Source organism: Leopardus geoffroyi, chromosome D2, assembly GCF_018350155.1.
Source record: "Leopardus geoffroyi isolate Oge1 chromosome D2, O.geoffroyi_Oge1_pat1.0, whole genome shotgun sequence".
NCBI classification, from domain to species: domain Eukaryota; kingdom Metazoa; phylum Chordata; class Mammalia; order Carnivora; family Felidae; genus Leopardus; species Leopardus geoffroyi.
The window spans coordinates 83,010,512-83,024,245 of record NC_059334.1 but is presented as its reverse complement, the minus strand read 5'-3'; the positions used below and the strand labels follow the sequence as shown (position 1 = coordinate 83,024,245).

The 13,734-nt window shown below is 47.9% G+C and overlaps 1 protein-coding gene across 5 annotated transcripts in view; it reads right to left on the bottom strand.

Moving 5' to 3' along the window:
• Positions 1-13,734, bottom strand: part of DOCK1 (dedicator of cytokinesis 1) — a 531,830-nt gene that overhangs the window by 317,670 nt on the left and 200,426 nt on the right. For all 5 annotated transcript variants that reach the window (XR_006701760.1, XM_045439228.1, XM_045439230.1 and 2 more), the window contains exons 26-27: positions 3,802-3,929; positions 1,641-1,736 (exon numbers count right to left, since the gene is read on the bottom strand). Coding sequence is in view for 4 of the 5 variants with exons in the window: in XM_045439228.1 (XP_045295184.1) it covers positions 1,641-1,736; positions 3,802-3,929 (224 nt within the window). In the remaining variant the exon portion in view is untranslated. The remainder of the gene's footprint in view (positions 1-1,640; positions 1,737-3,801; positions 3,930-13,734) is intronic.

The following is a 13,734-nucleotide window of genomic DNA, read 5'->3' as shown; positions in this document are numbered from 1 at the left end:
CTCGTCATCCCAGGTTAACTGCCTGCCAGCGGGCAATGACCCAAATGAACACCCTGCTGGAGTCAGGCCCCTAACTCTAGACAGAACTACGTCCTCTGCTCACCGGTCCCCACACCAGCCATCTCGCCCCTCTGCCCATCGCCACTGGCCATCACTCACTCCCTGCAGCCCCACACTGCCATCACATCACCCCCACCTCTGTACTGCAGCCCATTCCAATATGGGTCACCTTAGTAAATGGCACCAAACTTGATTGAACTTCAGGCCACACAGGACCCATCCTGCTTCAGGGCCCCTCAGAGTCCCACAACATGAGAGTGTTCCAAGGACACCCATGGCACAGTGCCAAGAAGACAGGAGCACCAGCCCACGGTGGGGGGTGGGGGGGACCCTGGAGTCACCTCACGTCTACTCCATGGGGCTCAGTCTCCACCCTCCTACATAAAGGTATTAAGAGTACAGAAAAGAACGTGATAAGGGAGACACACGTACAATTACGGAGTAATGATTAAGTCCACTGCAAATAAAGCCAACTTACAAGAAATATTTTCCTCCCTACTTCATACATGTGATCAGTCAATACCTTGCAAAGGAAAATCTGACCATGACACGTGCTGAACTCTGAAGCACAAGCTAGGCTGTTTTACTGATGGAAACAGACTAAGACAGCAATTGCCCCACTTCGGTGCTACCCATCTGTGATGTCAGATGCGAAACCGCAGCCTTTGTTGGTGCAAGCCACAGACACCAGAGCAGGTCCAGCCCTCCGCGCATTCTGGCCTTGCTGCCCAAAGAGCGTGTGTTAACTTGTTCCCCTCCCGGGATACGCAGAAAGAACTATGGTCACACAAGGAAGGACAACGTATCTCCTCTGGTTGCCAGCAAGAACCCTAACTGGACGTTGTGTTCCTGGATTCGAAAAGTTCTTAGCATTTTTTTTGAAATGCCATCCACCAAACTTAGTAAAATGGTAACAGGTGCTAGAAATGAAGGAAAATAAATGGGACCTGTGTGAGCATCTTTCGCCTAAGAAACCAAACTCAAGAATAATGGTAGTGAGGGAGGGTGGTAAGCTCCGGAGGGGGAAAGAAAAAATGAAAAACTGTCTAAATTATCGTTAAAACTTTCTTGAAAAAAAATCATAGATAGTATTGCATGCCTCAGTCACCTGTAGAAGAGAGACATCTACGATACGTCAGGGTAGACAACAAATGGCTGGGTTGGAGCACCTCATTTACTTTTTAAGGTCCGTCATAAAATTTTATTAATGGCATCTTAAATGTAAATACGTAGAAAGAAACTGCCAGAAGAGTAGGAACTTAAGAAGAAAATCCATATCCTTTGCTAGAAGTAAATAATGAGTAACTGAAGCAGATGCTTCTGTCTCTAACATGTTAGTCTGCTGACCCTTCAACTTTGACACCTGCTTCTAGAATCATGGAAAATCAGCATATATTATATACCAGACTGTAAATAAATGCTTCTCTGCTGTTCACTACAATGTAGTAAAGTAAGCTTACGCTCAAAAGGCAGCTGGGAAAGGGCCAGATGGATTTTCGGGGCTGGGCATAAGTGACACGCCTGGGGAAGGGGCCCCCCGCCACAATTACGCGCCCAAGCATTCACCACGGAGCACTTACAATGAGCTCGGAATCCCGCCCCATGGAAATGACAGTTCGGTTCACTGTCCGCAGAAGCTTCTCCATGATTATCTGGACATGCCTCTGAGTTGGCCCCTGGAGGAAGACACAGCAGTGAAAACCAACACCTAAGACCATCATTAACATGCAAGCCTCGGCAGTTGTCACTGAATCCATTTACCCTGTAAAGAGTAAATCAATTATAACCCTTAACGAGATGAAGAATGGCCCTTGTCAAAGGCAAAGGCCTTCACAAAGAAAACGCAACGCATCTTATTAATTATAGTCCATTAGTGATAATTTGTTATATAATCATAGTGATTGAATTTAAGCAAACCTTAAAAATAAAAGCAAATCTGTTTAAACAATATAATGTTTATGATCCCTGATTAGCCCACCAATTAGTTTTCTAGAGACCCTTGGCCATTTGTAAGTGGAAAGCAGGCAGATAACAGCCATAGATTGCTCTGCCTGTCAAGTTCGAATAACCTGGGCATTCAGCACCTGGAATTCAATGTATTTATTTTAGCACATTATCTAAAATCCATAATGTGCCATGGATTCTTCCATCGGGAAAAACGTGCTCTTTTATTTTGTGTGTGATGGGATGAACTTGGCCTGAACTTGGAACTTGTTTAAATACGTTCTCGCGGTGCTCACACACAAGGCCAGGGCAGGAATCACTTTTCAGGCTGGGCCATACATACACTTCACTCCCAACCTTCTCCCCTTTAAGACAAAGGCAGGCCCCGGAAGGGGGCCTAGAAGCTGGCCATTGGATTAAGGCTTCTAGAAGCTTCCAAAGGCAGCTCCCCTGGAAGAGCTGATATAGCCACCCTTGCTATGAAGTGATTCAATCTGATCTCTTTCTTCAAAGGCACTCACCAGGCTCCGAGAGAACGAATCCCTGCAGGAAGGAAGTGGGCAGGACGGGTATGTGTGTGTGCTGACTGGGAAGGTGTCCAGAGGTCACGGGGGAGAGAGCAAGGACTAAGCCCTGCTGACCTTGAAAACCTGGCCCATCTGTCCCCTGCTGGAGGCACATGGATGGACATGGACCTGTACAGGCACGACCGGAGAGCTGGCGAGTTCGCGCATGTGCACATCCGTGCACAGCTGTGTATGGTGGGTGTGTTGGCGATGGGAAGGCACAGGGTCAGCCTTTTGCATGTGTGCTTGCACCCACTTCTGATTTCAAAAAAAGGTCCACAGACTAAGCAAACAATTTACAAATACAAAAAGAAAAACCATTTAAAAAGACAAAGACTAGCTAAGAAGGCACAGAAGGAAATGACTGGTGGGTTGTGGAATCTGGGGAAGGAGGCATGGGGCCGTTCTTCTCAAAACTCTAGGAAACACCAATGACTTAAAAAAAAAAAAAACCACTATGTGCATGTATTACTTTATTAAAATAAGAATTGGGGTGCCTGGGTGGCTCAGTCAGTTGGGCGTCTGACTTCGGCTCAGGTCACGATCTCGCAGTTCGTGAGTTCGAGCCCCGCGTTGGGCTCTGTGCTGACAGCTCGGAGCCTGGAGCCTGCTTCGGATTCTGTGTCTCCCTCTCTCTCTGCCCTTTCCCTACTCTCACCCTGTCTCTCTCTCTCTCAAAAATAAAGAACGTTAAAAAAATTTTTTTTAAATAAGAATTAAGACAAAGGAATGTAGATAATAGCCTCCATCTGCGCATTTCCAGTTTCTTTTTTAATGTTTATTTTGAGAGAAAGAGAGTGCGAGCGGGGGAGGGGCAGAGAGAGAGGGAGACACAGAATCTGAACCAGGCATCAGGCCCCGAGCTGTCAGCACAGAGCTTGAACTCAGGAACCACGAGATCATGACCTGAGCCGAAGTCAAATAACTTAACCCACGGAGCCACCCAGGTCCCCCGTCCAGTTTTTAACATCAAAGTCATTTTCTGACCTTAAGGGTCAAAATCAAAAATCAGTCTTAGGGAGGCATTCGCCTGAGAAGTGACAGGAAGTAAACTTAAAATTAAAAAAAAAAAAAAAAGATGTTTTTACATTATTATCATACTTCGTGCATAAAGAAAAATCCCTGAAGGGTACCACTCAACGGAGAGAAACAGGCTAACCCGCAAAAGGAAAGGAATCAAACGCGCCTTCCGTGAGGCGGGGGCTCGCTTCCCGCCGCGGCCATTACTCACCACATCCTTCCTGTACAGAACCTCCAAAATGTTGCTGAGCAGGTGGCAGCAGGCCTCCAGGTCTTCTTGTCTCTCCAGATGGTACTTGAGCTGATCCGTCATCATGGGAAGCAGGATCTCTCTGCAGTCTGCAGGGGACACGGGGCTGCCAGTCAGCAGGGGACCCACCAAGATGCAACTCTATTTGCTAGAAGCTTGTTTCCGTAGCATGTTACATTGTTTCCAGCATGTTACATTTACTTTCTCGCATGTGTGAAACTGACATCTGGAGCCGGTCAGATGGCGGGATGCGGGGAGAAATCGTGTCTACCGCTATGGAAATAATTTACACACAAACACACGCGCACACGTCTATGGGTGTGTCTCCTTGTAAATGCACAATAAATAACCCACAAACATATATAAGCACATTTTCACGTACATCCCATGGTGTGCAGATCTAAACACAGACACACATGCTGGGGGTTTTGACTGGTTTTCTGTGCTGAAGTATAAATTCACTGATTCACAACTTTAAAAGAAATACTCCTCACAACAAATATTTTTTGAATTGCAGCTATTCTTACTTTTTCCTAGGAGGACCAAAGCGTGGTTTCCTTCTACTCCCTTATGCCTCATAAATGTTTCCGAGCTAGGCCAGGTCATAAACTTACTAAATTCCCCGCTTGATCTTTGCTCATTCTGGGCAACCTTCTGCTGGGCTCACACCTGCACCGGGACAGTCTGCGGGGGTGCTGAGAGCTCAGGCTCTGGAGAGAGGCTGTCTGAGTTAAAGTTCTCCTCCCTCCCTGGCAGGGACATCTTGGGCAGCTCCTGATACCCCTGAGACTCGGCTTCCTCATCTCTTAACAAGGACACGATGGCTCTAGCTACTCACAGGTTTGGGGTATGGGGTACTTCCTCCCACGAGGATAAGTACGAAGGCTTAGGCCTGGTTAGATGCTTAGGACAAGGTGCTCGCTCTTATGACTTACGATAGATCCAGGAGATGAGCCACAGCCTCTCTCTGGCCTCCCAGACCCCTGAGCTAATGCACAGGCAAGTGAAAGAGAGAGAAGTGAGGGAGTAGGCACTGGCTTGGAGATGAGAGTCAGCGAGGCCTCCTTTAGGAGGCAGGACCTTCACCTGCTGGCAAGAGGAATGGCAATTTCCCACATGGGGCAGGCAATCAAGGACTGAGAAACCTGGACAGAGAGTCAGGCAGGCGGGAGCATATGACACATTCAAGAGACACGTGCACAGGTGGAGGGTGGGGAGAGGAGGAAAGGGCTAAAAGGCCAGACAGGCAGCTGGATACCAGCATGCACATGATGGGTAAGGTCAAGAAAGTTGGGAAAACCAACATGCTGATGGGGGCGGGGAGAGATGTGATCAGAGCAAAAGGCGAGAGTCCCTCTGGCGTGGCGCACGGGTAGGGCAGCGGAGACAGGAGGGAGAGAAACCGTCATTTAGCCACTGCAATCGACCAGGCAAGAAACAGTAAAGGCCTGACCTCCGGCTGCAGTGGTGAGTTTGAAAGAGGCCTTGAGGAAGAAAAAACTGGAGGCAGGCTGGACCCGGGGCTCGGTGATGGAAGGTGGCAGATAAAGGAGAGTCAAACACAACGCTCCAAGTCCTGGTAATGATGTGTCATCCAAGGAGCCACGTGATGCCATCCAAAGAGAGGAATGTGAGAACAGAAGGGTATTTTTAAAAGGAGGGAGAAAAGGACAAGGGTTCAGTTTTGGACAAGTGGAGTCTGAGTTGCCTGTTGGACACCCAAGTGGCCCCATCTACTAGGCAAATGGAGAGAGGGTTCTAGACATTATTTCTGGTTTAGAAACACAGATGAAAGGATCGCCAGCCTCTAGGCAGCAGTGAAAGCCACTAAGATCATCAAAGGGAATATGCAAAAAGAGCAGAAAACTGACCAACATCAGGATGTAGGTGTTGGAACAGGAGATGTGCAGGACACAAAGGTGGAGAGAGCGAGGATGTGGGAGGAGGCAGACAAGTGATGCCACCCAAACAAGGGAGCACAGTGATCAAGGTGGCCAAATACGGTGGCAAGAATGGGTGGAACAGAACAAGCTTGGGGCGTGGCAGTGAGAGGCACACAGAGCCCCCTGAGGCAGCTTCCTGGAATGGCTGAGCGGGGACGAAAAATGGAAAACAGCTCCCGGGAGCACGGCTGTGTAATGGAGGGACACTGGGGTGTAGGGACGAAAGAAGATCTGGATTTTCCTTTGTGCTTCAGACGGGAGCAGAGAAAAGGATGTTCAGAAAATTAAAGAACAACAAGGACACGAACATGAAGGAGACTGAGGATGAAATGTAATTACTCCTCCAGGTGGGAGAGCCCAGTTAACTCCGGTCCCATCCTGCCCTCCCAACAGGAGCGACGTGTTCCCACCACCCCAGTTCTGCTTGTGAAACCAGCCCAGCCACCGCAGTCCCCTTTAAAATGCAGAGCACGACAGAACAGACGGCAGTGCTCCCAAACATCAGATATACTTAGCTTGTCTCAGGATTTCACATGGTGGGCTTACGTTAATGACGCATAAAAGCATGTTTCGCACTAATGTTTCCTGAACTCTTTTAACAGAAGAGAAAAAGGAGCATGCAGCGTTGAAACGGTTCCCGTAAGTATGCTGCGACCCACGTAGAAGACTTTCCCAGGAGTACACGGTCATGAGGCTCAGGGGTGCAGGTGGGAGTGGGGTGCAGGCGGGAAGCATCAAGGACACAGAAACAGCACAAACCCTGCTGTTCCACCTCCTTCCAGGGAACCGCACGTACGAAGCTCAGGCTCAGGCTTTTGCAAATCCCGTTACGATTTATCCCCTTGAAAAGGACTAACAGCTACTCCATTTTTCCAGAAAGTGTTTTGCCCAGTGATTATATGATTTCACTTGTCGACTTCAAATATGAGTAATCAATACTTAATGTATGAGGTGCTAACATGCTGTGCATCTTCTGGGCAGCAGCCGGGCTCACCTTACTGGCTATAGTGACAGGACTCACCAGAGGTCAGGCAGTGAGACACATGGCACGCGAAGAAGGCGCTATCCTGTGGGGACCATGACAGTCCTTCCACGTCTGTGTTCGCGGATGTCGGGGCCCTCCCCTTCTCAGCCAACCTTCCCTGTGATGTCAGCAGATGAAGTCACCAAGGAGACCATCTCCCAAATACCAGAGCCCCGTAAACTCACAGGGGAAGTGCTCCAAAGAGCCGAGACCTGCTGTCAGTGCAGAAGCCTGCACGGGTGTCCGAGAGCTGCCCAAGGACCAAGCCAGTGCAAGGGAAACGCGACAAGAAAACTACCCGTGGCAGTGAACCCAGATTGAAGATGCATCGGCCCCAAATGCTGACCCACTGAACACACGCATCCCACAAGCACTCCAAAGCCCAGGGTCTTTCCTACAGAACCTCAATGCTCACAAATGACAACCACCTTCGGTAGCCCTTGACATGCTGACCTCAATCACAACACCACATCCAGGGTAAAGACTACACCGCAACCTCCTAGAACCCAACAGACTGGAAGTTCTCCTGGCAAACCCGTCCAGGTCCAGCCCTGTTGGCGGCCATCTTCACAGCCCCTGGCAAGACGTCACCAGGATGATGGGCTTCGTTCCCTTCAGCCTGAAACCCATCACCCAGCTTAACCGCCCTCACCAGGGGGCCAAGCCCTTGGTCGCCCCTGTCCATTGGGGCATCTCTATCGCGGCCACCATCTCGGAGATCTCCAAGACATCTGAGGGAGAAGCTGCGGCCAGGAATCCCCGGACTCCGACAACATGATTAAGGAAAACAAATGACTTTCAGCTAAACCAAACAAGCTGAGGAGGAACCCAACAGAGGGAGAAGACCGGCCCAGGTTGGGAGGAGGAGTGTGTCTGTGAACAGTCTTAGAAAATCAGAGGAACACAGCTCTGGCCCCAGAGATGGCCGAAATGGCCCGCCAGCCTCCGGTACCCGGATGCCCTGGCCGAGTTCCATCTCTTCCCACCCCATTTATCTGTCATGCTGGACAGGCAGTTGTTGACTCCACCGTTCTCAGAGGTAATTGAGTGTGTGAGTGTCATTTGTCAGAATTACTCCGGGGTGAAGAAGTGACGGCAGCCCTGTTCATCTTCGACAGGAGATGCTGTCACCATCTTCAGCTCCCTGGTGCTGGGCACGCCCACCTGCTACCCAAACCTGGGGTCTGCGTGTCAGCTGCGTTCCTTTGTCATCCAGCCCCTCTTGGTGAGAAACCACCACACTTTTGGAAACGTCACTGCCATTTTGTCACGTCAGAAGACATTTCACTCTCTTAGCCCCGAGAACATAAAACCCCCTTTGTTAGAATCCTTCTGATGGACCCATAACCGCAAGCTGGATGTTTCCGCAGCTCCTCAGTCCTTCGTCACCCGCCGCACCCATGGGAGCTTAGGAGAAAGGGGAGACGGGGGAGCAGGGAGAACGAAAGGAGCCAATGCTCGCAGGAGGAACTCAGGAAGGCTTCCGACACTCCAGCCCCAGGACGGAGCTCTGGAGACAGGTGCCTGGGCACCCGGGCTGTCCTCAGAGGCCACAATGACCTCACCAGGCATCTCATGCAGGCCTCCAAGGACATAGGGTCACAGGACAGCAGCATCCTCCAGAAACACGTCCCAGGCCCCCAGGAAGGACCATGCCCGAGAGACCTTCAGAGGCCGGGGGGACCAAAGCTGAAGGCAAACCAATCGGCACGTCCCGTTGTGACCCGTGATCTGTAGGCCCTGGCAGGACTCACTGACAGACCCGGGCACGGGTGCCCGGCGTGTGGACCGCTGTGACACCTGGGTCAGCCATCTTTTGTCCGTGCCGGAATACAATCTCCGTGAGAAGGGGTCCTGTTCTCACCAAGGGGAGCCCCCCCGCCGCCACACGCATACACATAAACTAGGACCTGAGTGTGCGTGCTCCTCCTTGGAGGCCAGCTGTCACACTATCCTTGGTTCTTTATCTGTAAACCACAGCGCCCGGCTCCCGTTCAGGGGTGACGAGGGACCTGCGGTGCGAGCCGCCCTGTCCTGTCCTCGGAAGACGTCATCGTAACAAGATCTCTCCCCACTTTCTGGTGACCCAGTTTCACTGGACAGTGTCCAAGGCTGTCAGGACAGGAGTGTGCAGACACACATGTGCGTGTGCGAGCGCATGTGCAAGAGCCGGTGGGGGCCACGTGCAACTATAGGCACACAGTATCTGAGAACAGGTGTGCAGTGAGAAGCCAGTCCCCTCCTAGTGTGACACCCCCTCCCCCCCACCAAAGCACACCCACACTGGCCTCCCAACACTCGTCTTCCAGAAGGAGACAGTCCCCAAGAGGGACCTCTTGGTCCACATTTCGGTCAACTGTTGGGTCTCTTCCAGAAGCGGTGGGCGCACGCCCTACCTAACACCCACGCCTCTCAGCTTCTACCCCGACGTCAAGTCCAAAACTCAAGAGCACAGAGGACAGTACAGCACACACACACTCACACACACCGCACAATATACGCACTCGCACCACACTCACTACACACACCCACACACTACACACCCACACACACACCATACGCGCCCACCCACACACTATATGCACACACACCCACACACACTCATGCTTTCGATGAACAATTTTAAAGCATCAGATGCAGTCTCTGGCAGCTGAGAAACAGGGATCTCCTGTCATATTCTGAATGTCCCAACTCAGTGTCCTGAATACCCTTCCCCCTGAACTAAGTGCCATTTCTGTCCCATGATTCATGCCAACAGTCCAATTAGGTCCAAGGCAGATGGCCTGGGAAACTGGCAAACCCCCCACAAACAAATAAACTCTTGTATTTTTAACAGAAAACACATTTTAAATAAACTACCCACAACTAATCACTTGGAAAACAGCTACAATAAATATTTGACTAGAAGCTTAGGGACCAGGGTCACTCTTCAATTTTGGGACACCGGACTCTCTTCAAGGTCCAGTTTCCCCACACATATCAAGAAACAATAAAATCCACCCTGCTCACTCTCTGCTTTGGGTCTTGGGCAAGTTACTTAACACTCTCTAAGCCTTGGAGTGCTTGGGTGGCTCAGTCAGTTAAGCATCTGACCTCGACTCAGGTCATGATCTCACAGCTCGCGGGTTCGAGCCCTGGGTCCAGCTCTGTGCCGACAGCTCAGAGCCTGGAGCCTGCTTTAGATTCTGTGTCTCCCTCTCTCTCTGCCTCTCTCTCACACTCTCAAAACTAAATAAACATTTTAAAAATAAAAAAAAAATACTCTCTAAGCCTTAATTTTTCTTATCTGCAAAATGGGGCTGTTTACCTGTGAGGTTCATGGTGAGAATCATATGGTATAATGTGTGCATTTGGCAAATAGGAACATTTAACAAATGACAGCTGCCAATACGAGTGCTAGAAATAAAATCATCATACAAAGTCATTCTTTTCAAAAAAAAGTACACAAAGACTAACGCCTTTGAGCTGCCCTATCCAAGAGGAGAGCTGGTGACCACTTGAAATACAGCTGGTAGCACTGAGAGGTGGAATTTTCCATTTCAGTTAATTTTTAAGTAATTTACATGTAAATGAAAAAAATGACACTTGCTTATTGGAAACAATGGTACGGGACACCTGGAACAAGTTGGGTGTGTGAATTCACTTCTCAGTGGTAAATTTTATTAAATGTGAAAAATGCAGATTAAGGATCCGTGATGAAAATCTAGCATCCAAATTGAGATGGGCTGTAGGCGTCAAAAACCACACTGGATTTCAGAGACCCAGGGTGGAAAAAAGGAATGAAAAACTATGTCATTAGTAATATTTAGATTGAAGTCATGTTCCAATGGTATTTTAGATAAATCATTAAAATTAATTTCAGCAACTCTGTTGTACTTTTTTTTTTAATGTGGCCTCTAGAAAGTTATAAATTGCATATGTGGCTCACATTCTATTTGTGTTGGACAGCAGGGTCTCAGAGCATGCTAGGAGGCAGATGTTAAAGACCTCCTGTGTGATTTCTCATCTTAATGAACTGGTGTTCGTCAACGGAAGGAGAATCGAGGCCACAGCAGATTTCTCCTATCAGATCTGCCTTCACGTGTATGTGACCGCAGGGTTGCTACTGCCTGTTAGGCTGAGTCGCGGCAGAGATACGACCCACAGGGAGGCCAGAACTAGCTGGCACGGCTCTCCTGATCTTCCCCACCGTAAGAGGGGAACGCAGTCTGCCCAGCGCAGACTGCCAGGAAGGGGCAGGCAAGCCCGGTGGACCCAGACTTCACACAAATCAGCTGTGGGGATCAGAGGTCCCAGCCACCCTGCTCCACCCGCCTCTCCCAGTGTGATCCACTATGATTACAGACAGCAATAATTCGACATCTGTTCGTCCTCAGCTGTGCAGGCTGAAGCCATGATGATTAATGCTCTGGTAATGGGCACAAAGTAAAAAATATTAATCTTTATAAAAGGTATTCAAAAGGCATCATCAGCTTATAAATGTCCAAGTAGAATATCCGTCTATAACCCCATTACAGCTCTACATTAAGGCAAGATGCAAATTCGAGAATGAATTTGTCCATTTAAAACATTCGTTTTATGAACACTGAGTAATGTGCTGCTTAATTTTTAGTTTGGTCACATTAAACAAATGATCCATAAAGTGCATTTAATAACCTTGAGCCTGTTACATAGAACTGAGATCCAGATTAACACTTTTAATGAGAATTAAACAGTAGGAGCTATATAAATGGGGGATGCTGGTTACTCATTTGTTACAGACACTCATCTTATTTTCCAACTCTCTAAGAACTCTGTGCCCTCATGATTCAATTGGTTCAAATGATTTTCTCCCTCCATATAAGTCTTCAAACAACAGAAATGCAGAAAATGGAGCCATCAACAGAAGGGATCACGGGAGCCATCTACTACTTATGTCCAGATTGACAGATGGGGTGCCAGGAGCCAGAGTAAAGGGACATGCGGGGATTGCACCACTAAGCAGCCGAGCCAGAATTAGGTGTCTGATCCCGGAGATAGAGCTCCTTATAACAAATGATCCATACATGTGCACGTGGACATAAACACGTGTGGCTCGGGTATCTTTACATGTCAAGTGCAGATTACATTTTTCCAAGCATCATTTTAAGGCAGCAAGCCATAAACATTGGTAGTATGAGGAGAATCCATTCACATGGAGTAACTCTAAGTATGTCACTTTTCCTTTTTGAGCTGCAGTTTCTTTGTCAGTGTTTTGGTCAGAAGCTCCTCAGCACCACTCACCTGAGGGCTGGAACTATCAGAAATAAGATAATCTGCATGTGAACTTTCTGCCCAATGTCACAGAATCTTAACTGAGAGGATGACATCAGAAATTAAAAGAATTTAATTTATTGAAAATTGGAAGGAGGACGTGGCAGCATAGAGACTGTATAGCAATGGGAAAAGAAGCTGATCAAAGATGTCTTCCGGATGAAATCACTAGACATAATAAAAAATGTGTCATAAGGGTGCCTGGGTGGTTCAGTCAGCTAAGTGCCCAAATCTTGGTTTTGGCTCAGGTCATGATCTCATGGTCATGAGACTGAGCTGTTTTGGGTTCCACATTGGGCATGGAGTCTGCTTAAGAGTCTCTCTCTCCCTCTGCCCCCCACCCCGTTCAATTGCATGCATGCAAGCTCTCTTGTCACTCTGTCAGATAGATAGATAGTCTGCTTAAGAGTCTCTCTCTCCCTCTGCTCCCGACCCTGTTCAATTGCATGCATGCAAGCTCTCTTGTCACTCTGTCAGATAGATAGATAGATAGTCTGCTTAAGAGTCTCTCTCTCCCTCTGCCCCCCATCCCATTCAATTGCATGCATGCAAGCTCTCTTGTCACTCTGTCAGATAGATAGGAAGGAAGGAAGGAAGGAAGGAAGGAAGGAAGGAAGGAAGGAAGGAAGGAAAAGAGAAAAAAGAAAAGAAAAGAAAAGAAAAGAAAAGGAGAGAAAGAGAGAAAGAAAGAGAAAGAAAGAAAAAAGAGAAAGAAAGAAAGAAAGAAAGAAAGAAAGAAAGAAAGAAAGAAAGAAAGAAAGAAAGAAAGTAAGTCATCTTTTTGGAAGAAGGAATAGGGCAGCAGATATTTTAGATCCCTCAGTTTTGAGAAGTTTAATAATAGGGGTTAAACATTCATTAGTATTGCAGTAATAAATAATTTTTCAGAAGGAATGAAAGAACCACCAACAGAGAAAAATCACAAATGATTCCCATTTACAAGTAGATGAAAAAGTTAAAAAAGATTACGTTGGAAGTACCAGTCATAGTGTCGAAACCATAAGGTCTGATCCACTCCAACCTCAAGGATAGTCTATGTACTCAGGGAAGGATTTATGCAACAAAAATAAAATGGGGTCTTAAAGGAAAACCTGGGAGTGGACAGGCTGACCTGGACTCCTCCAACTGTTACAGACAAGTTGCTGTAGGTACCATATCACACAGGCACAGAGCTAATCTCATAGGGCTTGGAAGGAACCATGAACTGCAGAGACTCAGAGGCATGCCATCGTGGTGCCTTCTGTGAGCATTACTAGATATCGGAGAATCAAGGCAGCCTCTTCTAAGATTGCTCTCCTTGTTCCCAACATCAAACAACAGGGAAAGGAGCCCACTCACAGGGTGGGTGCAGGACAGAGAATCAACTGTGATAAAGGTTGGACGAACTACGCCATGAGGAACTGTTGGCACCACCAATCTGATCACAGATAAGAGTCCCTACCGCGAAAAAGAAGAAAAAAGTATGAAAATTCCACAAGCACAGTACTGCGTTTCTACTTGTTTGTTTATGCATAGTTTACATTTATTTATGTGTTCATCTATTCATGTATTTGTGTTTTGTCTTGTTCCATATGGCATCTGAAGTAAATTCGGTATTCAGAATGTATTACTCATATAGTGGGTGTGAAATAGTTT